Raw genomic sequence first — 23,833 nt, 5'->3', positions numbered from 1 at the left:
AAGGGCCTAGGAAGGGGCTTCGATTTCTAACAGCATGGTAGACCAGTATATCAAGGAGCCACCTAGTAGAAAAAAACCTGAAAATGTTAGATATTTTAACAATTTTTTAAATGCATAGCTGAATTGGTAAAAAATGGAGGAAATCTTCAGAGGCCAATAATGACCGGAAAACATGATCCCGACAGATAATCAAGCATGAACCTGATGGCAGGCAGAGGGCAGCTGTCAATCCCTGGTGTATTAAAGCTGCTGGTTTCCCTGGCTGCCATGAGTAATAGACAGAAAACGAAGCCCATGCAAAGAGGGGATGAGGCCCCTGCACAGAGAGGAGACCCCAAAAGGCAAACCCTCAAGGAAATGTTTGACTATTTCAGAGAGAGGAAGAGGCAGTAAAGATATTAGCCTGTGCATGGGCGGGGGAGAGTCTTCACTAAGAATTATTAACAAGCTGGCTCTCAGGTGAGATGGGGCCAGAATTCACACAACCTGGGTGGCCCTGGTAAACCAAGCTAAAAATGTCATTTAAAGTGGTCCTGGGTTGTCAGGGCCCTCAGATGCCTGACGGAGGCAATGAGAAATCCTTTCCAAAGGAAATGTACCTTAAAACCAAGCCTCAAAGGATTCCCTTGAAACACACAGTAAAGAAACAAATTGCCTTAAGCAAGAGTCCATCAGAAACAGTAAACAAGAGAATCAGAATGCAGGAGACTTCGGATATTACCATTATTGGATATCCAGTACAAAATAAGAATGTTTATTACGCTTAAGGAAAATCAAAGAAGGCATGAAAGTTTGACCAAAGAACAAGAGACAAGAGATAACAAATGACCTGTCAGACTTCTAGACGTGACAAGTATAGTCGCCGAAATAAGAAGTATAAGGTGTTCATTATTGTTTATAAGGGAGAAAAAAATTAGAAGCCACCTGCATCCATCGGAAAATAGAAAAATAAATTTTTGTATATTCAAACAATGGAACACTTTAAATTGGTAAAAGTGAATAAAGAATTTAAAAAATTAAGAAAAACAGAATAAAAAGAGTTATGCAAATTAGGTGACCTGTACCAGAATAATTTTTTTTTTAATAGCTACTTTATTTATTTATTTATTTATTTATTTTTAACTGTGTTGGGTCTTCGTTTCGTGCGTGGGCTTTCTCTAGTTGCGGCAAGCGGGGGCCACTCTTCATCGCGGTGCGCGGGCCTCTCACTATCGCGGCCTCTCTTGTTGCGGAGCACAGGCTCCAGACGCGCAGGCTCAGCAGTTGTGGCTCACGGGCCCAGTTGCTCCGCGGCATGTGGGATCTTCCCCGACCAGGGCTCGAACCCATGTCCCCTGCATTGGCAGGCAGATTCTCAACCACTGCGCCACCAGGGAAGCCCCAGAATAATTTTGAATTAAAAAATTCAAGCTGCAGAAATACACAGGATGATGTATTTGCATAAAGTTTAAAAGTAGAAAATACTGTATATTGTTAGAAATACCAAATAAGATGAGTTAAAAGCATGTAGAAGTATATGGAATGAGAAATATTAGATTCAGAGTAGTGGTGACCTTTGGGGGGGAGGGGGAGATATGATGGGGGTGGTACACCCACGGTCTTGGCTCACTGGCAATGCTTATTCTTAAGCCAGCTGGTGGGTACACAGATACGTGCCGCATCTTCTCCTAGACCCTCTTGTCTGTCTGAAATATTTTTTTATAACATTTTTTTAAGGAACAGAAAAAGCAAAGGAACGATTTTCTTTCCCTTTACATCTAGCTTGTTTTCAGAGGGCTCATTACGTCATGTATTTTCTTGTTTGTTACATAAAGAGACTTTCTCCTTTCTGGTCTTTCAATCAACAACAGGCTGAAAATCAGGCCCAGGAGACTGAGAATGAGCTGGACTTAGTAAAGCAACAGTCAGCGCTGGAGGGTGGACTTGCCCGGCTGCAGACCAACTTGCAAAGGAATCGAGACGAGGCCGTCCGTGTGGGAGCTCAGGCTGAATCGCCCCGGCACCAGGCTGGGGTCCTTGAGGAGGTCATTGGTCCTACCCCTGCCACTAAGAGCAGACAACAGTGCTTCTTTGAAGGATAATCCCTTCACCCCAGATTTTTGTGCCATTTGTCAGCATTTCCTTTAGTGCTGGTCCATGCTCAGCAGTGCATGTTTGTAGGGACCCCGCTGGGCATGGAGATGCTTCTGTAAGTGGAGTGCTGTCTCCGAAGAAGACAGGTTTTTGGCCAGATTATGTTAGAGTGTTCAGCCCCATCTACTCATCCTGTATTACTAGTGACATCTTAGTCCAATTTTTCCGAAACTTCCAACCTTTCACAATTTATGTCATGGGTCTATACTGTATGTATTCACATCTGCCCACATATACAATACAATCTGATTGATCCCTTTACTCTAATTAAATCACAAAACAAAGAAGTGAAAGTCATCTGCCAAAGAGAATAGATCAAGTTACAAAAATTAGAGTGAGTTCATGAAACAGTTGTGGAAAATGGCCTGTTCATTTCGGTTGCTGAAAGAAGCTATCAACTCATTTTCTTAGCAGGAAATCTTTGGTTGGTCACATTAATATAGCAGCTTAAGCAAAAGAAAGAGGTTGAAGTGTTCTTGTAATTGGTGTATTCTCTTGCTCTTAATTCCTAATGTGCTGGGTACATTTTCCACTGACTTGGGAGTTGAGGGCGTTTTCTATTGAACAGAGGATGAGAAAGGTGATTCCTGCCCACCCTCTACCACTTCCATAGTGCGTTCCTGGGTCTGGCGGTTATTCATCTCTGTAACATTCCAGGTTGTCAGCCACTCAGCTGACCCTGAAGATTTCCCTTCTAAACACGAGGAACCCTTCATACCCTCCTGCCTCCCTGCCTCCCTTCCTTCCTCATTCCCCTTTCACCTTTGTGCCAAACAAATACTGTGTCCTTGCTGCTTCTGAACCTTCACCACTCTCTCTGACCTTCACCTTGCACTTGCAGCTGTTCGACCCCACTGAACCAAACGTTTGTCACGGGCAGAATGGGCTCAGTTCTGTCCTCTGTTATCTCTGACCTTAACGTAGTTCAGGACAAGTCGTTGCCTTAACATGAAAAAATGCTTGATATTTTGTAACAGAAACATTTTATTTGTGACTAACTAAAGCTGAGCATTTTTTCAACCTGAAAAAAAAAGACCCAAGCCATGCAAATAAAAGCCCTGTCAGAAATATCAGAGTGACTCAAGTGTCACTGGCTGGCTGATGGTTGCGCTTATTCCTTTTATGAACGTTATCAGGCAGACATCACGCACGTGTGCACGCTTTATAAATATTTTCTGATGATGGGAGCGTTGCTTTGTTACAGGAGCTTGCTGAGCTACAATGTCAATATGCTATTCTTCAGCATAAGACAAGCGCGCCAGGACTGGCAAAGGAAACCTTAGGGAAAGTGAAACAGCCAAGAGATACAGCAGTCAAACTGGCTGCAGATACAGAGGACAAGGTAAGAAGAATAACAGGTACCTATTCTTTAGATGTTCTCAGCTTTATTGAGGTATAATTGCCAAATAGAATTGTATGTATTTAAAGTGTACCCCGTGATGATTTGATGGACGTGTGCATTGTGAAATGACTACCACAGTTAACACCAGCTCACATGTTTACTTTTTGTGTGTATGTGGTGAGAATGCTTCAGATCTACCCACATATACAATACAATCTGATTGATCCCCAGAACCCACGCATCTTATAACTGGAAGTTTGTACTCTTTGGCCAACATCTCCCCCCATTTCCCCATCCCCCAACCCCTGGCAGCCACTGTTCTACTCATTCTATGAGTTCACCTTTTTTTTTTTTTTAGATTCCATATATAAGTGATACCATACAGATTTGTCTTTCTCTGTCTGGCTTATTTTCATTTAGCATAATGTCCTCTAGGTTCATTCATGTTGTTGCAAATGGTAGGATTTCCTTGTTTGTCGTGATGAATTATATTTACACATATATGTGTATATATCTGATGTGTGTATATATGCCTCTCACATTTTCCTTATCCAGTCATCCATTGACAGACGCTCAGGTTGTTTCCATGTCTTGGCTATTGTGAATAGTGCTGCAGTGAACACAGGGGTACAGATATCTCTTTGAGATACAGATTTGGTTTTCTCAGATATATACACGCATCCGGGATTCCTGGACCATGTTGTAGCTCTCTCTATCCTTTTACCCACTCCCCCAGTTTGACAATAACATCATAATACTCCACCTTTCTGGTAGAACATATACCAATTTCAATTTATCATTGACACAGTTTAACCACTTCTGAGTCCACCGAGGAGAGAGAAGTAGGAGCTGGGTTTGTGACTGTAATGGAATATGCCTTGTGCCTGATTTTATGTCAACAAATATTGATGAGCTCTGTCTGCATTAATTGGAACACACTGAGATTGCCTATGGTCACCTTGAAATGCCCTTGTCCTAACTTGGTACTTCTCAACCAGGGGTGATTTTATCCCCTCCCCTGGGGATAAAAATGTCTGAATACATTTCTGCTTGTCACAACAACGTCTAGTGGACGGAGGCCAGGGATGTTGCTAAATGTCCTGTAATGCACAGGACATCCCCCTGACAGTGAACAATTATTCTGCCCAAAGTATCAGTAGTGCCGAGGTTGGGAAACCCTGTCCTAAGCTATGCTGCTCATTTTCTCCTCTCCTGCAAGTTACTTTTTTGGAGTTATGATCTAGACTCTAGGGTGCTAAGTCATTTATCATGGGTCTGTAGGTAGCAATCCAGAAGGAAACATACTCTGAAAAAAATGGAAATTTTGATGCACAGAAGGTGTAGTGAACATAAAACACATACAATCAGAAAGGTAATCAGAGTGTTTTTTCCACAGCTGATATTCATGATTGTTCTGGGCAATCATCATGTCCTGAACCACCTCTAAATCATCAAGAAATATCGAATAAGTGGTCTAGTTTTACTTCTAGTTGTATTTATTGTCTCCCAAAACTTTAAAATTAACCATATTCATTTCGAATATAAGTAACTCTCAAAATACTGAAATAACCCAGGGACTTCCCTGGCCGTCCAGTGGTTAAGACTCTGCGCTCCCAATGCAGAGGGCACAGGTTCGATCCCTGGTAGGGGAACTAAGATCCCACATGCCGCAGGATGGGACCAAAAAAAAAAAAAGAAAAAACCAACTCTCACTTACAAATGCTACTTTATTATAAAATGAGTCGTTGGCCCTACAACTATTTATATCATCGTTATGAAATGAAAAAAATGAAAATGCAACATTAGTGTGGGCCAAAGTCAGGAAAAATACATACCAAACTGTTACCATTAGATATCTCTGGGGGCAGGGAGGGTGAAGAGGAAAACACTGCTTTTTACATTTACAGAATTGTTTTAAAAAGTAGTGAGTTTTTTTCACTTTCAGTATTTTCTTAATAATTTTAAAAAGGAAATACTAGGAAAGATTCAAAAAGACAAATGTTGTTTTTACCTTGCACTCCATAGGCGATACCATGAAAAATCAGTTTCTATTATTCCCAGACCTTGGTCCTTCCTGTGAGAACAAAAACACAGGGAGGACCTTTTCTGTCTTATATTTTATGTCAGGGTCTACATTGTTTCCACTTTTCCTTATAGACTAAAACTTTCACAGTTCTTAAAATTAGGTTGGAAGAGAAGTTTAAGTCAGGGGACTTCTCAGATCAAAAGCAATGCATTCTACTACTTTTTTTTCTCTCACTGTAAGGCTGTTTTCGCAACTCAACAAGATAGGAAACTAAGACAGTGGTTTGGCCATCTTCCCAACTCTGTCACTTGAGAAGAGGCTGAACCACAAGGTCTGTGCTCTATTCCCCTCTGTTAGGAAGAGATGCCCATGGGATTCCAGAAAGGAGCCCTGACTTAACTTGACGAGGTCAAAGTGGAGAAAGCGGGGAGTGGGCCCCAGTCTGCAGCCAGGGTCCCTCCACAGAGCTTTGTGTCAGTCAGCATCCCAGCAAGGAACGAAAAGCACACTTGGATGTAATTCTGGATTGTGTGTTTATAAGCGGAGTTGTCTCAGTTATCTATTTACTGCATCACAAACTGTTCCCCAAACTTAATGGCTTAGAACAACAAGTGTGCACTGTTTGTGTGTGGTTTGCCTGGGTGGTGCAGGTCTCTCCTGGGGTGTTACTCAAGCAGCTGCATTGTCTGATGGGTCAGCTGGCAGGTCTGCCAGGGCCCAGGCTTGGCTGAGATGCTGGGCCTCTCTCCACAGGGTCTTTCCTTCCAGGCTGCTTTACAGCCTGGTGGATACAGGGTTCCGTAAGAATGGGCAGAAGGCCCGAGGCTCTTGATTGAGGTCCAGCAACATCATTTCTTCCACTTTCTATTGGTCAAAACAACTTGCAAAGCTGGACCTGGTTTGGGGAGTGAAGGTAAATAGACTCTATTTCTTGGTGGAAGGAACTAGAAAAAAAAAAAAAAAAACCACAGGAATTAAGGGAATCAACCAAGGGTGTGGAAGTCCTGGGTGACCAGCAGAGAAGCCATTAGTATCCTTGGACCTGAATGAGCCACGGGAAGGAGGAGTGTGAGTGCTGGAAGGCAGCGCTGTGAGCACAGAAGGGAGGAGGCCACCCTGTAGGAGCTGGACTTGAGAGAGAGCAGGACTGCCAGACCCTGCTGCTCACCACGAGTGCATTCCGCTCGCACTTCCCACCCTCTGATCCCTTCTCAGAACTGGCCAGTGGCCAAGTGTGAACGAAAGCCAGAGGTCAAGGGAGCCAGGTGATGTCATCTGTGGAGGCTGGCTTTCTTTCCAGGACACAGAGCAGGATGGGGCAAGGATCTGGTGGGGCAAATGAAAAGTATCCAGCACGATCTTGTTAACTTCCTTGGTAGAAACCCAAGGATCTATTTTTCTTTTAGTACAAATACCCTTTCAATGCTGACTCCCCTGTTCAATCCCAAATGGCCCGTATTTGAAAGTTTCTGGCGATAGAATGCTCACCACCTTCCATAGCAGCTCCTTAGTCTTTGAACTGCTGTGACTACTAGAAAGTTCTCTACATTCAGACAAAAATCTTCCTTCACGGAGCCTTCACCTGCTAGTTTCATTCTGTGTCCTCAGGATGACCAAAAACACATTTACTATGCTTTTCTGGCCACAAATACTTGAAAATAGCTACAGCACACGCCCTGAATCTTCTTTCTCTGTATGAAACGTAAACATAAAAGTTAATTCAACTTTTGTTCGCAAGACAATTTCATATTTCTCTAGCAATCTAGCTTGTTCCTCTAAACACATGCTACATGCTAGTTTGACAGTTACCCCAAACCAACTGAGTATCCAGGTGTGATATGACCAAGTGAAGTGGAACATTTACCTTCCTTCCTTTAGAAGTTCCCCTTCAACCTAAGGTCAGTTTCTTTTCTAAAGGCCACCTCACACTGTTAACTATAGCTCTCTGTGCCTCTTCCATCCACTACTCTATGGGCTCCTGGTTAGGGTTTACTATAATTCTCAGGTATTTGTTGGATGAAGAATGGATAAGTGAATGGATGGATGGATGCATGGATGTGTGCATGGATGGATTCATGGATAGATGCATGGATGGATTCATGGATGGATTCATGGATAGATGCATGGATGGATTCATGGATGGATTCATGGATAGATGCATGGATGGATGCATGGATGGATGCATGGATGGATTCATGGATGGATTCATGGATAGATGCATGGATGGATTCATGGATAGATGCATGGATGTGTGCATGGATGGATGCATGGATGGATGCATGGATGGATTCATGGATAGATGCATGGATGGATTCATGGATAGATGCATGGATGTGTGCATGGATGGATGCATGGATGGATGCATGGATGGATTCATGGATGGATGGATGGATGGATTCATGGATGGATTCATGGATGGATGCATGGATGGATTCATGGATAGATGCATGGATGGATTCATGGATGGATTCATGGATAGATGCATGGATGGATTCATGGATGGATTCATGGATAGATGCATGGATGGATTCATGGATAGATGCATGGATGTGTGCATGGATGGATGCATGGATGGATGCATGGATGGATTCATGGATGGATGCATGGATGGATTCATGGATAGATAAGAGTGAAGAGCATCACTTTGCTTTTACTGTTCAGGGACTTCCATATCAGCAGGGAAGAATGAAGAAATGAACATGTCTTTTTAAAAAAATGTCTTCAGTCTATTTCCTGAAAGATTGGGAAGCCCTAAAGTGATGGACACTTTTGTAAAAGTGAATATAGGAAGAACAAACCTTTGGAAATACAGCACTTCACCAAATCCAGTCAAGGTTTGTCATCTGTCTTTTCATTTCTAATGAATTCTAACTAGCTTTAGACAAAAATATCAGTTTGTCTACTGATTTAGGTGAAAACCTTGAGAAATCTGGTGAAAATAAGTGCTTTATCCATTGAATCAAAACAGAAAACTAAATATGTCCTTAATTGACACATAAATCCCTGTGTTTGGTATAACATGGGTATCCAGGAGGAATCTATCAAATAGATATCATTTACTCCACTTTCTTTTTTTAATTAATTTTTATTGGAGTACAGTTGATTTACAATGTTGTGTTAATTTCTGCTATACAGCAAAGTGAATCAGTTACACATATACATATATCCATTCTTTTGTGGATTCTTTTCCCTTGTAAGTCATTACAGAGTATTGAGTAGAGTTTCCTGTGCTATACAGTAGGTCCTTATTAGTTATCTATTTTATACATAATAGTGTGTGTATGTCCATCCCAATCTCCCAGTGTATCCCTCCTCCCCTCCCCACCTTGGTAACCATAAGTTTGTTTTCTACATCTATGACTCTATTTCTGTTTTGTAAATAAGTTCATTTGTACCATTTTTTAGATTCCACATATAAGCGATATCATATGTTATTTGTCTTTCTCTGTCTGACTTACTTGACTCAGCATGACAATCTCTAGGTCCATCCGTGTTGCTGCAAATGGCATTATTTCGTTCTTTTTTATGGCTGAGTAGTATTCCATTGTATATATGTACCACATCTTCTTTATCCATTCATCCGTCACCTGACATTTAGGTCGCTTCCATGTCCTGGCTATTGTAAATAGTGCTGCAATGAATATTGGGGTGCATGTATCTTTTCAAATTAAGGTTTTCTCTGGGTATATGCCTGGGAGTGGGATTGCTGGATCATATGGTAGCTCTAGTTTTAATTTGTATGGAAACACAGACGACCCCAAATAGCCAAAGCAATCTTGAGAAAGAAAAATGGAGCTGGAGGAATCAGGCTCCCTGACTTCAGACTATACTATAAAGCTACAGTAATCAAAACAGTATGGTACTAACAGAAGCAAGAAAAACTATAATCCTGCAGCCTGTGGACCAAAAACCACAGTTACAGAAAGATAGAGAAGATGAAAAGGCAGAGGGCTATGTACCAGATGAAGGAACAAGAAAAAACCCCAGAAAAACAACTAAATGAAGTGGAGATAGGCAACCTTCCAGAAAAAGAATTCAGAATAATGATAGTGAAGATGATCCAGGACCTTGGAATAAGAATGGAGGCAAAGATTGAGAAGATGCAAGAAATGATTAACAAAGACCTAGAAGAATTAAAGAACAAACAAACAGAGATGACCAATACAATAACTGAAATGAAAACTACACTAGAAGGAATCAATAGCAGAATAACTGAGGCAGAAGAACGGATAAGTGACCTGGAAGACAGAATGATGGAATTCACTGCTGCGGAACAGACTAAAGAAAAAAGAATGAAAAGAAATGAAGACAGCCTAAGAGACCTCTGGGACAACATTAAACGCAACAACATTCGCATTATAGGGGTCCCAGAAGGAGAAGAGAGAGAGAAAGGACCAGAGAAAATATTTGAAGAGATTATAGTCGAAAACTTCCCTAACATGGGAAAGGAAATAGCCACCCAAGTCCAGGAAGCGCAGAGAGTCCCATACAGGATAAACCCAAGGAGAAACACGCCGAGACACATAGTAATCAAAGTGGCAAAAATTAAAGACAAAGAAAAATTATTGAAAGCAGCAAGGGAAAAACGACAAATAACATACAAGGGAACTCCCATAAGGTTAACAGCTGATTTCTCAGCAGAAACTCTGCAAGCCAGAAGGGAGTGGCATGATATACTTAAAGTGATGAAAGGGAAGAACCTACAACCAAGATTACTCTACCCGGCAAGGATCTCATTTAGATTTGATGGAGAAATCAAAAGCTTTACAGACAAGCAAAAGCTAAGAGAATTCAGCACCACCAAACCAGCTCTACAACAAATGCTAAAGGAACTTCTCTAAGTGGGAAACACAAGAGAAGAAAAGGACCTACAAAAACAAACCCAAAACAATTAAGAAAATGGTCATAGGAACATACATATCGATAATTACCTTAAACGTGAATGGATTAAATGCCCCAACCAAAAGACATAGACTGGCTGAATGGATACAAAAACAAGACCCATATATATGCTGTCTACAAGAGACCCACTTTAGACCTAGGGACACATACAGACTGAAAGTGATGGGATGGAAAAAGATATTCCATGCAAATGGAAATCAAAAGAAAGCTGGAGTAGCTATACTCATATCAGATAAAATAGACTTTAAATTAAAAAATGTTACAAGAGACAAGGAAGGACACTACATAATGATCCAGGGATCAATCCAAGAAGAAGATATAACAATTATAAATATATATGCACCCAACATAGGAGCACCTCAATACATAAGGCAACTGCTAACAGCTATAAAAGAGGAAATCGACAGTAACACAATAATAGTGGGGGACTTTAACACCTCACTTACACCAATGGACAGATCATCCAAAATGAAAATAAATAAGGAAACAGAAGCTTTAAATGACACAATAGACCAGATAGATTTAATTGATATATATCGGACATTCCATCCAAAAACAGCAGATTACACATTCTTCTCAAGTGCGCACGGAACATTCTCCAAGATAGATCACATCTTGGGTCACAAATCAAGCCTCAGTAAATTTAAGAAAATTGAAATCATATCAAGCATCTTTTCTGACCACAACGCTATGAGATTAGAAATGAATTACAGGGAAAAAAACGTAAAAAGGACAAACACATGGAGGCTAAACAATACGTTACTAAATAACCAAGAGATCACTGAAGAAATCAAAGAGGAAATCAAAAAATACCTAGAGACAAATGACAATGAAAACACGACGACCCAAAACCTATGGGATGCAGCAAAAGCAGTTCTAAGAGGGAAGTTTATAGCTATACAAGCCTACCTAAAGAAACAAGAAAAAGCTCAAGTAAACAATCTAACCTTACACTTAAAGAAACTAGAGAAAGAAGAACAAACAAAACCCAAAGTTAGCAGAAGGAAAGAAATCATAAAGATCAGAGCAGAAATAAATGAAATAGAAACAAAGAAAACAATAGCAAAGATCAATAAAACTAAAAGTTGGTTCTTTGAGAAGATAAACAAAATTGATAAGCCATTAGCCAGACTCATCAAGAAAAAGAGGGAGAGGACTCAAATCAATAAAATCAGAAATGAAAAAGGAGAAGTTACAACAGACACTGCAGAAATACAAAGCATCCTAAGAGACTACTACAAGCAACTTTATGCCAATAAAATGGACAACCTGGAAGAAATGGACAAATTCTTAGAAAGGTATAACCTTCCAAGACTGAACCAGGAAGAAATAGAAAATATGAACAGACCAATCACAAGTAATGAAATTGAAACTGTGATTAAAAATCTTCCAACAAACAAAAGTCCAGGACCAGATGGCTTCACAGGTGAATTCTATCAAACATTTAGAGAAGAGCTAACACCCATCCTTCTCAAGCTCTTCCAAAAAATTGCAGAGGAGGGAACACTCCCAAACTCATTCTATGAGGCCACCATCACCCTGATACCAAAACCAGACAAAGACACTACAAAAAAAGAAAATTACAGACCAATATCACTGATGAATATAGATGCAAAAATCCTCAACAAAATACTAGCAAACAGAATCCAACAACACATTAAAAGGATCATACACCACGATCAAGTGGGATTTCTCCCAGGGATGCAAGGATTCTTCAATATACGCAAATCAATCAATGTGATACACCATATTAACAAATTGAAGAATAAAAACCATATGATCATCTCAATAGATGCAGAAAAAAAAAAAAAAAAAACAGTATGGTACTGGTACAAAACCAGAAATATAGATCAGTGGAACAGGATAGAAACTCCAGAGATAAACCCATGCACCTATGGTCACCTAATCTGTGGCAAAGGAGGCAAGAATATACAATGGAGGAAAGAGTCTCTTCAATAAGTGGTGCTGGGAAAAGTGTACAGCTACATGTAAAAGAATGAAATTAGAACATTCTCTAACACCATACACAAAAATGAACTGAAAATGGATTAAAGACCTAAATGTAAGACCGAATACTATAAAACTCTTAGAGGAAAACATAGGCAGAACACTCTCTGACATAAATCACAGCGGGATCTTTTTTGATCCACCTCCTAGAGTAATGAAAATAAAAATAAACAAATGGGACCTAATTAAACATTTACTCCATTTTCTTCTTTAAGATTTAGAAACAAAGATCCAAGCTTTGAATCTAAGTAGACAAGAAAAAGCTGATCAGCTGAAACAGTAGGGAGATCAAGTCATTGCCATTAAAAATGAAATCATCGAGCAAGAAAATAAATATGCTACCTGCTACAGTTAGGCAGAGTTAAAGTGCAAAATCACCTGTGCCTTCGTTTCTGGCTTCTCATGAGCAAACCTGAGGTGCAGTGCTGAAGTTGGGACGCACAAATGGTCAGCCTCTTCTGCCTCCATCCCCGAGCCCTCTCCTTGCCCAGTGTAGCTGTGGAGTGAAGCTTGGCCAAGGCAATGCCACTTTATATGGAATAGAAAGGGAGTAGTAAAGGGATCATCTCTGGTTTCGGAAACCTTTCCTTTTGCCTTCCTTTCCTTTCATAGCCTAAATATGACATACAATAGATATAGACATATGTACATATAACAAGTACAAATCTACAAATAAGTATGTATTCAAACTCATTTCAGTCCAGTGAACCTGAGTGTTAAATAAGTTGCTAGCAGCTGGGGTGGGGGGAGTGGGGAGTTCTAATCAATGGGAGTAAAGTTTCAGTTAAGCAAGATGAGTAAGTTCTAGAGATCTGCCGTACATTATACATATAGTCAATGATAATGTATTGTACACTTAAGCATTGAGTGTAAATCTCATTAAATGTTCTTACCACAATAAAATAAAAATAAATAAATTTAAACAAATTTAAATAAATCAATATTTCTAATACTAGGTTGGCATAAATATGGATGGGATATACTAGACTGTTCTGTAGTTTCTATTTGGATTTGCTTTTGCTTTGTCTGTAAAACTCTTATTCTGTTCTGAATAAAATGCATACAATTCAAAATATAACTCGTTTTTACACCCACTCTCCTACATATTCATTCTCTCAACCAAAGGATTCTGTTTTTCCCAAATGGCACTAGAACAATATACAAGAAGATAAATATTGAGCTACTTTTCATAATTTGTCTGCAAGCATTTTTTTAATATAAATTTATTTATTTATTTACTTATTTTTGCTGTGTTGGGCCTTTGCTGCTGCGCGCAGGCTTTCTCTAGTTGTGGCGAGCGGGGGCTATGCTTTGTTGCAGTGCGCGGGCTTCTCATTGCAGTGGTTTCTCTTTGTTGCGGAGCACGGGCCCTAGAGTGCGCAGGCTTCAGTAGTTGTGGCACATGGGCTCAGTAGTTGTGGCTCACGGCCTCTAGAGCACAGGCTCAGTAGTTGTGGCACACGGGCTTAGTTGTTCCGCAGCATGTGGGATCTTCCCGGACCAGGGCTCAAACCCGTGTCCCCTGCATTGGCAGGCAGATTCTTAACCACTGCACCACCAGGGAAGTCCGTGTCTGCAAGCATTTTTGCTGTAAGATCTGCTGCTCATTTTTAAAAGACTAGCAATCATGTTGCTATTGTTTAGTATAAAAGATCAGATTGTTTCATTTCAAAATGGATCTATGATTTTGTATTAACTTTTCTTGCATGTATGTTATATGATAGAGCATACTGGGAATGCTCTCCTTCGGAGGGATTGTTTTAAGGGAATTTGACCCCACATCTGTGATTGAGAAATCATATACATCAACACTGATGTATAAAAGAGAAGAAGCAGCTGGAACCATTTCCATTAAGGGCTGGCTCATAACAGATGGATTTAATAATTCAACAAAGGAGCTTTAGGATTCCATATAAACATGGAATTACTTTAGATGTAGGTTACTAAGGAAAATCGCAGTTTCCCTGGTGATTGTGAAGAATAAGATGAAACTTTTCTACAGGAAGGACCACCCCAGAAGTCTCTCTTGAAATACATGATTGTAATCCTCCACGCATCCAGCACTTGGACTTTTGGAAACTTCCACCAACGAACAGCCCACAGAATGAACCAGAGTCGAAGAACACGACTATCACAAACATGATTGTTTACTCCAGTGTAGAGAGTGGAACACACTCCAACTTTCCCACTAGGATGCTGACTTTCAACTTGGTACAAATGATAGTCTTAGTTTTGCAAGCATGGTGATCTGTTTGAAATAGCTACGTTCAATTGTTCTACCTTTTCAGTGGGCAGACTCTACAAGTAATAGACTGGAGAGTGAGGAAAGGGTTAAAGAGGGAAGAGTTTCTGTCCTCTCTCTGGGGAGGCTGTTGAGTTCCAGAAAGACCGAAAATTCCCCAGTCATGAGGAAAGCACAGTGATCTGGGGAATCAAGTAGAAGGGCAAAGATAAACCCATCATCTCTGTGGGCCTCCAGGGATTGCAGTTTGATGAGGTTGGAAATATGTGATGTACTTTGGAAAGACTGCAACTAAAAAGTGGTTATGGTTTCTAAACTTTGGTGTTGAAAATAGTAAGCTTTGGTTATCTTTTTTTAAATGTACATAGGTGGAAAATCTCATTCCTCAGTAATGTCAGATAAATCATCTTAACTTCTATTACTTGCTGTATCAGTTCAAGATGTGACCAAGGCAAAGATTCAGTGGAAACAGTATCTCCTATTCATTGCGAAGTAATTTGACAATGTATAGCAAGATCTATTCTAAGACCAGTTAAACCTGTACATTAAGAAAAAATCTTAAACACGGGGGCGTGGGGGGAGGAGCTTTGGGGATAATTCATTGCCACACTACTTATGGTAAAATGAAAAGAATCCAAATAACTAAAAGTAAAAAGCCAACTAAATATTATGATTTTCCCAGTCTGAGTTCTTGATTGCAAACACTGAAAACTGACGAGAGTTTATCAAGCAGGAAGGGAATGTACAGGAAGGATATCTGAAAGCACATAAAATTGAAGAAATGGCTGGAGAAAATGTAACCAAGGACAATTATGCATCTGGGCGTATATTCAAGATCACACCTCAGGGACACTCAGGTAAGGATGCTCATGCTGGCCCTGATAGACACTCTCCACCATCCTGTTAATTTCCAACCGTCTCTGCCTCTTGTGTCACTTCTTTTTTATTAAGTTATTTATTGGCTGTGTTGGGTCTTTGTTGCTGTGCGGGCTTTCTCTAGCTGCTGTGAGCAGGAGCTACTCTTTGTTGCGGTGTGTGGGCTTATTGCGGTGGCTTCTCGTTGCGGAGCACGGGTTCTAGGGTGCACGGGCTTCAGTAGTTGTGGTGTGGGGGCTCAGTAGCTGTGGCTCGCGGGCTCCAGAGCGCAGGCTCAGTAGTCGTGGCGCATGGGCTTAGTTGCTCTGTGGCATGTGGGAACTTCCCGGGCCAGGGATCAAACCCGTGTTCCCTGCATTGGCAGGCAGATTCTTAACCACTGAGCCACCAGGGAAGTCCCTCTTGTGTCACTTTCTCATGACTCAACATCCCTAGTAGAAGTGCCCAGTTGGCTGAGCCTTCTCATGTGCCCTGGCTGCCAGGGAGTGAGAAGAGAGAATGTCTGCCCCCTTGGGCTCTGGTGGTGGGAGGGGAATTTTGCCTCCACCTATTTTGGACTCTTCCAAGGTAGGAAGGATTTTGCTTCCAGGCATCAATGAATGACAAATTTCCATTCTAGCCCACCTCTGTGACTTCCTAATATCATAATACATTCTTCATCCCATCTTTTCTTCTAAAACAAAAACAAATGTTTCCACCAAGACACAGTGTTGCATGCACTCAGCCATCTGAAAGCATATCCCCGGTGTTCGGGGGAACCAGCCTAAGATCCCATCACTCACTCAGTGCATCCAGCTCTCAGGCGGTGTCTCCAGCTGAACTCTGTTCCTTTTCTACTTCTGTTACAAGTCTGTCTTGATGTACTGAATTCATAAATCAAAATGATAAAGTTCACTACCAACATATGCTAAGTACAGAATAGCAGTGGGGAAAGAGATTAAAAAGTTAAATATATTTTCTATTTCATAATAAAAATAGAAGTACCTATAAAACATCACATATTGAGAAACACAGATTGAGGTCGCAGACTTCTGTAACTTCTCTAGAAGCTGTAGTTGGGATTTCTGATCTTTATATTCTGTCTTCAGCAAGCATCTCTTTGCCAGGTAGAGTGACCCAAACCTTCTTTCCTGAGGATTCTGAGCCTTGGAAGGTCCTGCACGAATGGAGGAGATTGCTCTTACATTTTTCCCTGGGACATGGCAAGACTAGACTGTCCGGATTCTAGCCGCTGTGCACCAGCGGCTCTATTTCCCTTTAAAAATCGAGATCAATTACCCCAGACAAAATTATAATTTACCCCCCCCCCCATTTTTTTGTCTTGTTTATCCTTTAGCATGAGAAGCCTGAAAAACTGGGAAATGGTATGTATTCTAGTCAGTGGAACAACTGTTGTGCTGTCAAGTGACGAGACTTCCTTAGGGACAAGAGCCCAGAGTCATAGGTACAGTTGGTAAAATTTTGCCTGTGAGTCATTTGGATGTAAGTGTGAGCAGCATCACACATATTTCCACTCTTGGTTTTAGATCCATGTATTCTGCCTATACGATGCTTCATCAACTTTCCTGATAGAAGACATGGCTCTGCCTCCCATCTAAGGAAGATAATTTGATGTAAGTAGCTAAAAAGAAGAAGAATTAAATGAATTAGAGTATGTAAAGCGCCTATATATGATAGTCAACAAATAATGTGATTAGAAGATACATTTTAATTCTTCCTGTAAATACTTACACACGTCAACATGCATCCATTTCCTTTGCCTCTATTATAATTATTCTAATAGTTTCCTAAATTTGAGTTGAGTGAACACTACATCAACTACCCAGCACTGGGAGGTCTGCTGAGGCATGAGAGACCAACACAGAGAAGGGCAGACTGAATTCTGACATCTCAGAGCAGGGGTTGAGGGAAGGGTAGGAGCCAGGAGCCAAGGTCACTGGGAGTAGTGACCAGGCTGGTAGAGACTGAGACTGGAAGATTTGATGGCGGGGGTGGGCAGATAGAACCTAAGGCACTGACTGTGGAAGACAGAGCAAGATGGTGGACCACGGGCTGGGTAGGCCACACAGCAGGTGTGTGGGCCAGTAAGTGTGGGGAAACCCTGTTACCAGAGACCAGCTAGAAACATTTGCAACTTATCTCTGAGTTCATTATGAAGATCAGGAAAATCATTAGAGAAATTATGAATATCAAGAGACAACTGATGATGAGGTAGCTGGTCTGGTCCATTTAGGAAACAATTCTATGTCTTCTAAATTAGAAACCAATCCCAGGTGAATGGCAGCTCAGGGGCAGTAGGTGAGTGCAATTAGCCAAAGCCCCAAGGGGGCAAAATGAAGTGAAGGGAAATGGAAAGTAGATCCCGGCAAGAGCAAAGGAGACTGATGGGGCACAGGCTGGAAAGTGCTGTTCGATATCCCTCTTCTTTCTTTTGGTAATAGAACTCCTCCATGGTTTAACCAGGCACACGGCTGCCTACTTAGACTCTATTTCTCAACCTCCCTTGCGGTTCAGTATGACCACGGGACTAAATTCTGACCAACAGGATGTTCGTGAGAGTGTTGAGTGTAACTACAAGGGCACAACCTTCAAAGGAACCTGTTTAGAAATAGACTCAGACACAGAAAACAAACTTATGGTTACCACAGGGAAAAGGGAGGAGAGGGAGGGATAAATCAGGAGTTTACGATTAACAGATACAAACTACTATATATAAAATAGGTAAACAACAAGGACCTACTGTATAGCACAGGGAACTATAGTCAATATCTTGTAACAACCTATAATGGAAAAGAATCTGAAAAGGAATATATATATATACACATATATGTATAACTGACTCACTTTGCTGTACACCTGAAACTAACACAGCATTGTAAATCAACTCTACGTCAATTAAAAAGAAAAAGTAAAAGGAAGCTGTTTGCCCTTTGTGGTAGGCAGAATAATGGCCTCCAAAAGATGTCCATGTCCTCATCTCTGTAACCTGTAAGAATAGGTTATATTACATGGTGAAGAGCAATTAGGCTTACAGGTGGAATTATGGTGCTAATCTACTAATCAGCTGACCTTGACGCAGGGCAATCAGCCTGGATTACCCAGGTGGGCCCAATGTAATTATAAAGGTTTATAAACATGGAAGGAGGCGGCAGAGAGAGACGCCAGGCTGGGAAGGGTTTGGCCGATGCTGGTGGTTTTGAAGCTGGAAGAAGAGGACCCTAGAAGCTGGAAGAAGCAAGGAAAAGGATTCTCCTCCGCTGGTTCCACAAAGAGAGCACAGCCATGCGACTCCTGGACTTCAGCCCAGGGAGACCTGTGTCAGACGTCGAACCCACAGATCTGTAAGGTAAAGTCATGTTGTTTTAAGTCCTGTGTTTGTGGTGATTAGTTACAGCAGCTCTAGGAGACGAATCCACCTTCCATTTGTTTTTTCAGCCTTCCGCTGGGCCAGAATATGGTGAGTCAGCTGTAACCATGTAGAAGAGGATAACACTGGTGAAACAAGGTAAAAGCAGTACGGGTCCCTGCACGACTGTACCAGTGAGGGTTCTGGCAGGAGACAAGGGCATGAGCTGGACAGTTTAATAAGGAACTGTTGACAAAGATGTGGGCAGGGAGAAGGAAAGCCATAAAGGACAGCAGCCCAGATCCAGCACCAGGCAGGGGCCTATTGCCACCGTTGGACAGGGGTGAGGAGAGAGGGTGAAAACAACAGACTAAAGATGGAGTGCGTAGAAGGGGCATTCAACAGGACCTGTAGGGACTTCCCTGGCGGTCCAGTGGTTAGGACTTGGTGCTTTCACTACGGCGGCCCAGGTTCAATCCTTGGTCGGGGAACTAAGATACCGCAAACCGAGAGGGGCGATGAAAAAAGAAAAAGCAACCTGTGATCTCTGGTTGAGGGATGCAGCCAACTGTGACCACCCTGCGGAGAGTCGTGGGGCATAAACACCCTGGAGTCCTGCCCCCTCCCCAGGTCTGATCTCTTGCTAGTGCTTCCCATTAGCTGAACCAAGGAACTGGGTTGATGTGTCCAAGTAGCTCCGCCTCTGGGGGCAGGGGGAGCGGGGGCACGTCGGTCTCGAGAGGTCCAGTGACCTTGTGGTTTCAAGCTGTCTGTACCTGACTCCCCTGGACTACCTGCCAGCTTGAACTTGTATAAGGTAGAAAAGCAAACCCCTCCTATTTATGTCACTATGATTTTGGTCTGTGTCAAAGCAGCTGAACCAGCGTTCTCATCCGTATCTTCGCGGTGCTAAGGGGACTCTAAACCCTCTCCAGACTGCTACAGCAGTCCCCTCTCTGCCCCGCCTTAGGGGGACAGGGGCCCAAGGGTCAGGTGATAAGTGCAAATCCTGGTTTGTCCCCTACACGATCTCAGGTGATTCACAGTCTCTCTGAATCTTAAGTCCTCATTGCCTTCAGCTGTAAAATGCCAGTGACTAGACCTGGGCTCCCCACCGGGATCACAGAGCCAATTTGAGTGAAAGGGCTTTGAGTAGAGTGAGGTGTTACTGAAATTCTTTAAGACATAATGACTATCCCGTTGTATGCGGTACCTCTGTATTTCCCTTCCGCCGTCGCTCCTGTAGTGTTGTCCTCCTTGAAATCCTAACTCTTATCTCTCCTCCAAACCAGCCCTTTCCTGAAGGGAAACCTCACTTTACCCTGCAGTCCCCTCTCTCTGGCCTGGTTCACAGCCCTTTCTCTGAAGCTCTCTCTTCTCTTGCCAATTGGCTGATAAACCTTCCCCGCCTAACCCGAGAGTAAGTTCCCTGAAGACACAGAGTATGTCTTCGGCCACATCAGCGTCCCTTTTAGAACTCGGCACAATGCAGAACACGCTAAATATTTGTTCACATACACATTAGTTTCATAAATCCACTCCAAAGTGTTGGAAGTCGGGCATTCTTTGGACCACTGCTGACTTAGAAGTTTTTCCACTGTAATGTGAAATCAGCTCACCCTATGGGTCAACTCTCTAAACATGTATTCGAGAATAATTCAAATCTCTACTTCCATATTTGGAGGAAACACTGCCACATGGGAAGAATACGTAAGGCAACAGAAATCCTCTTCCGCGTCTGCCTCCCCCTCGGTAACTAACCCGCTCCAGAGCAGCTATTGCAAATCCTTTCCCCCCCACCACCTTTCTCTGGAAACTCCTCCCCCGCTAAAAGCTCCCCCCAAGCCAAGCGCTTCACTCTCTTGTGTTGCCTCCTCTGCCCTCAGATCTAGTGTCTTCGCTTTGCTCTTGCTCGCGCTTGCTTTCCCCCGACCACGTACGTGTGTTTACAGGACTGTTGACGTTTTCCAAGTCACAGGGCATACACGAGGGCAAGTCACTCCCCAGCCAAGGTCGTCCTCACTGACAGGTGACAGCGCGCTTCCCAGGCAGAGCCCACTGAGCCGGGGGAAGCACGGCCTCTCCTCTCCACTCAGTCAGCCTTTGTCTAGAAAAAGTGACTGCGGTTAAGTGACTAAGCATACAACGCTAAAGGACACGTTTGAAAACCTACTTTTATAAATATTAGATATATAACGGTTTATATATTTATGCATACACTTCAAGATATATGCAAAATTCATATAAATGCAACTAGAATCGGTAGGCTTCTCAGTAACCCTTAGTCATTAAACAAATCAGTTTAATCAAACCCTCCTGTGTAGGAACCGTCCCGCTGCCCTCACCACCCCTTGCCCCCAACCTCACCCACCCCTCACAAACATGCCACACCCCTCCCCAAGCAAGCTTGACTAGAACTTTCTTTTTTTTAACTCACTTTATGCTTGTAACTAAAAGTTCTTTCCCAGCTCTGATTCTCGTGCTTCGGAAAAGGGAACAGTTTTGAAATATGGACCGAAGTTCTCACCGCCTTTTTCCATTATAAGCTTTGAGGCTTTTAGTAACGAGCTGCCTGCTTACAATTTCTCAGAAGAAGTCCCCTGTTTCTTCTTTCATGTTCCGTGCCCTCAGCCCTCTGTTTCTTCTCTTGTGAGAGTGGAAGAAGGAGGATGTTTTTTCCCTCTCCAACATAAAGCAGCCAAAGCAGACCTGCTCTTAACACCTCAGACGTCAGCACCTAGCTTTGTCTCTTCTGGGGAATAACTTGAACCGACATATAATCTTTTTTTTTAGTTGAAGTGTAGTTGATTTTACAATGGTTCAGGTATAGAAGTGATTCAGTTATATGTATATATGTATTCTTTTTCAGATTCTTTTCCCTTATAGCTTATTACAGCATATTGAATATAGTTCCCTGTGCTACACAGTAGGTCCTTGTTGTTGATCTATTTTATATATAGTAGGATGTATCTGTTAATCCCAAATTGCTAATTTATCCCTCCCCGCCTTTGCTTTTTGGTAACCACAAGTTTGTCTTCAATGGCTGTGAGTCTATTTCTGTCTTGTAAGTTCATTCGAACCTACATATAATCTTTAACTTATCAAATTCTGAGTGCCATGACAGAGGGCTTCTCCTGCTTTACCTACATGTCCCTGATTCAGCCTGCCACCTGAACGAACTTTGTTACACGAAGCAAGCTTACTACAATCTATGTTAAACATTAATCCGAACATATAGGGTTTTTAAACAGAGACATAAAGTGTCTTCTTCACTGTCATGGAATTTGTGATTTTTTTTTTTTTTTAAACACTCAAGTGTTTGATTTACAGCGATATCTGACATAGTTCCACATGCAACCATAGCTCTGTTGATGACAAGCACCAAAGGCTAGGGTTAGATAGTTGGTTGCATTTTATCTTACATTCACTAGGTAGTAATAGATTAAGGATACTGCATTTCAGAGCTCTCTCTAGTCATCCCAACGTGGCACCAAGAATTAAAATCTAACCTTAATAGTACTGGTACTTTCCTGCAGTGAAGACTTTGAAATATTTAGCCCACAAAACGTTCTCAGTAGTGTAAAAAACCAAACAAAAAACCCCAATAATAAAATCCCCCAGTGGAAGAGGTTACCTCTCAAGGGAAAACATATAAAATGACTGTCAGAAATACTAGATGCAGCTGGGCAAACCCTTAGACACTAGATGCAGGCATCTCCGGAGCTCTCACACCTAATATGCTCCCTGACCCTGCCTCTTGCTCAGGAAAGAGGTTTAAGAAATCCCAAATGCAAGAGATCTAAACAATTGCCTAGTCCCATCCCCTCATTTTGTGTAGAGCACCTAGGTTAATTTAGCCAGGGTCACACAGCTAGTCGGCAGAAATGCCAAGGCAGGTGTGATAGGAAATACATCCCTCTCTCTCGCCCTCTCTTTCAAGACCACTTGCTCTTTTAACCGGTCTTAGGCTCTACTTAATGGGCCATCAAATCCAGCAAAAGTGGCTTGTCTTAGAAGTTAAATATTTTTAACGTTAATATTTCACAGAAAGTCTTCCTTTCTGCTTGGAAAAAAAAAAAAAGGTCAAAGTAGCTAACCAAATAGAAATACTTTATCCTTAATGTGTGAACAAAAAAGTATACTCTTTTCAAACTAGTATGTCTTTTGAGAGAATATCCAACTCCATGAGCATATCATTGTAGTTATTAAACACATTCGACTGAATTATTTTCAGTCCTCAAAACTCTCCATGTAGTTTAAAAAAGAAATAGGACTACAATGTAACATAAGTACAAGATAGGCCAAATTTTAGGTATGAAGCTTTATTATATCTAAAATTTATTACAATATATATTTAACAAATTCATTTGATCATGTAGGAAAAGAAAATAAACCTAACTACTAAAAGAACTACTTGTTTGGGGGCATTAGTTCTATATGATATAAAAATTTCTAGGACTCTGTAATAACCAAACAGCCATCCAGATTATTACTTCTGTGAAAGTACATATCTAAATTAGTCCATGCTTTTTTTCCTAAAGTATAGTTGATATACAATATTGTGTTAATTACTGCTGTACAGCAAAGTGATTCAGTTATACATATATATATATACATTTTATTTTTTCCATTATGGTTTATCAGAGGATATTGAATGTAGTTCCCTGTGCTGTACAGTAGGACCTTGTTGTTTATCCATTTTGTATATACAAGCTTATATCTGCTCACCCCAACCTCCCAATCCATCCCTCCCCCAACCCCCTCTCTGTTGGCAACCACCAGTCTGTTCTGTATGTCCGTGTTTCTGTTTCATAGATAGGTTCGTTTGTGTCATATTTTAGATTCCACATGTAAGTGATATCATACGGTATTTGTATTTCTCTTTCTGATTTACTTCACTTAGTATGATCATCTCTATCCATGTTGCTGTAAATGGCATTATTTCATTCTTTTTTATGG

General features: G+C 41.5%; 1 protein-coding gene across 1 annotated transcript in view; it reads left to right on the top strand.

Moving 5' to 3' along the window:
- LAMB4 (laminin subunit beta 4) overlaps positions 1-12,765 on the top strand; it is a 112,110-nt gene extending 99,345 nt beyond the window's left edge. The window contains 3 exon segments of the mRNA XM_059932538.1: positions 1,851-2,024; positions 3,338-3,491; positions 12,626-12,765. Coding sequence (XP_059788521.1) covers positions 1,851-2,024; positions 3,338-3,491; positions 12,626-12,765 — 468 coding nt within the window.
- Positions 12,766-23,833: the final 11,068 nt, after the last annotated feature.

The sequence above is a fragment of the Balaenoptera ricei genome, chromosome 9 (genome assembly GCF_028023285.1).
Source record: "Balaenoptera ricei isolate mBalRic1 chromosome 9, mBalRic1.hap2, whole genome shotgun sequence".
In the NCBI taxonomy this organism is placed as follows: domain Eukaryota; kingdom Metazoa; phylum Chordata; class Mammalia; order Artiodactyla; family Balaenopteridae; genus Balaenoptera; species Balaenoptera ricei.
This window is presented reverse-complemented; position numbering and strand designations above follow the sequence as displayed.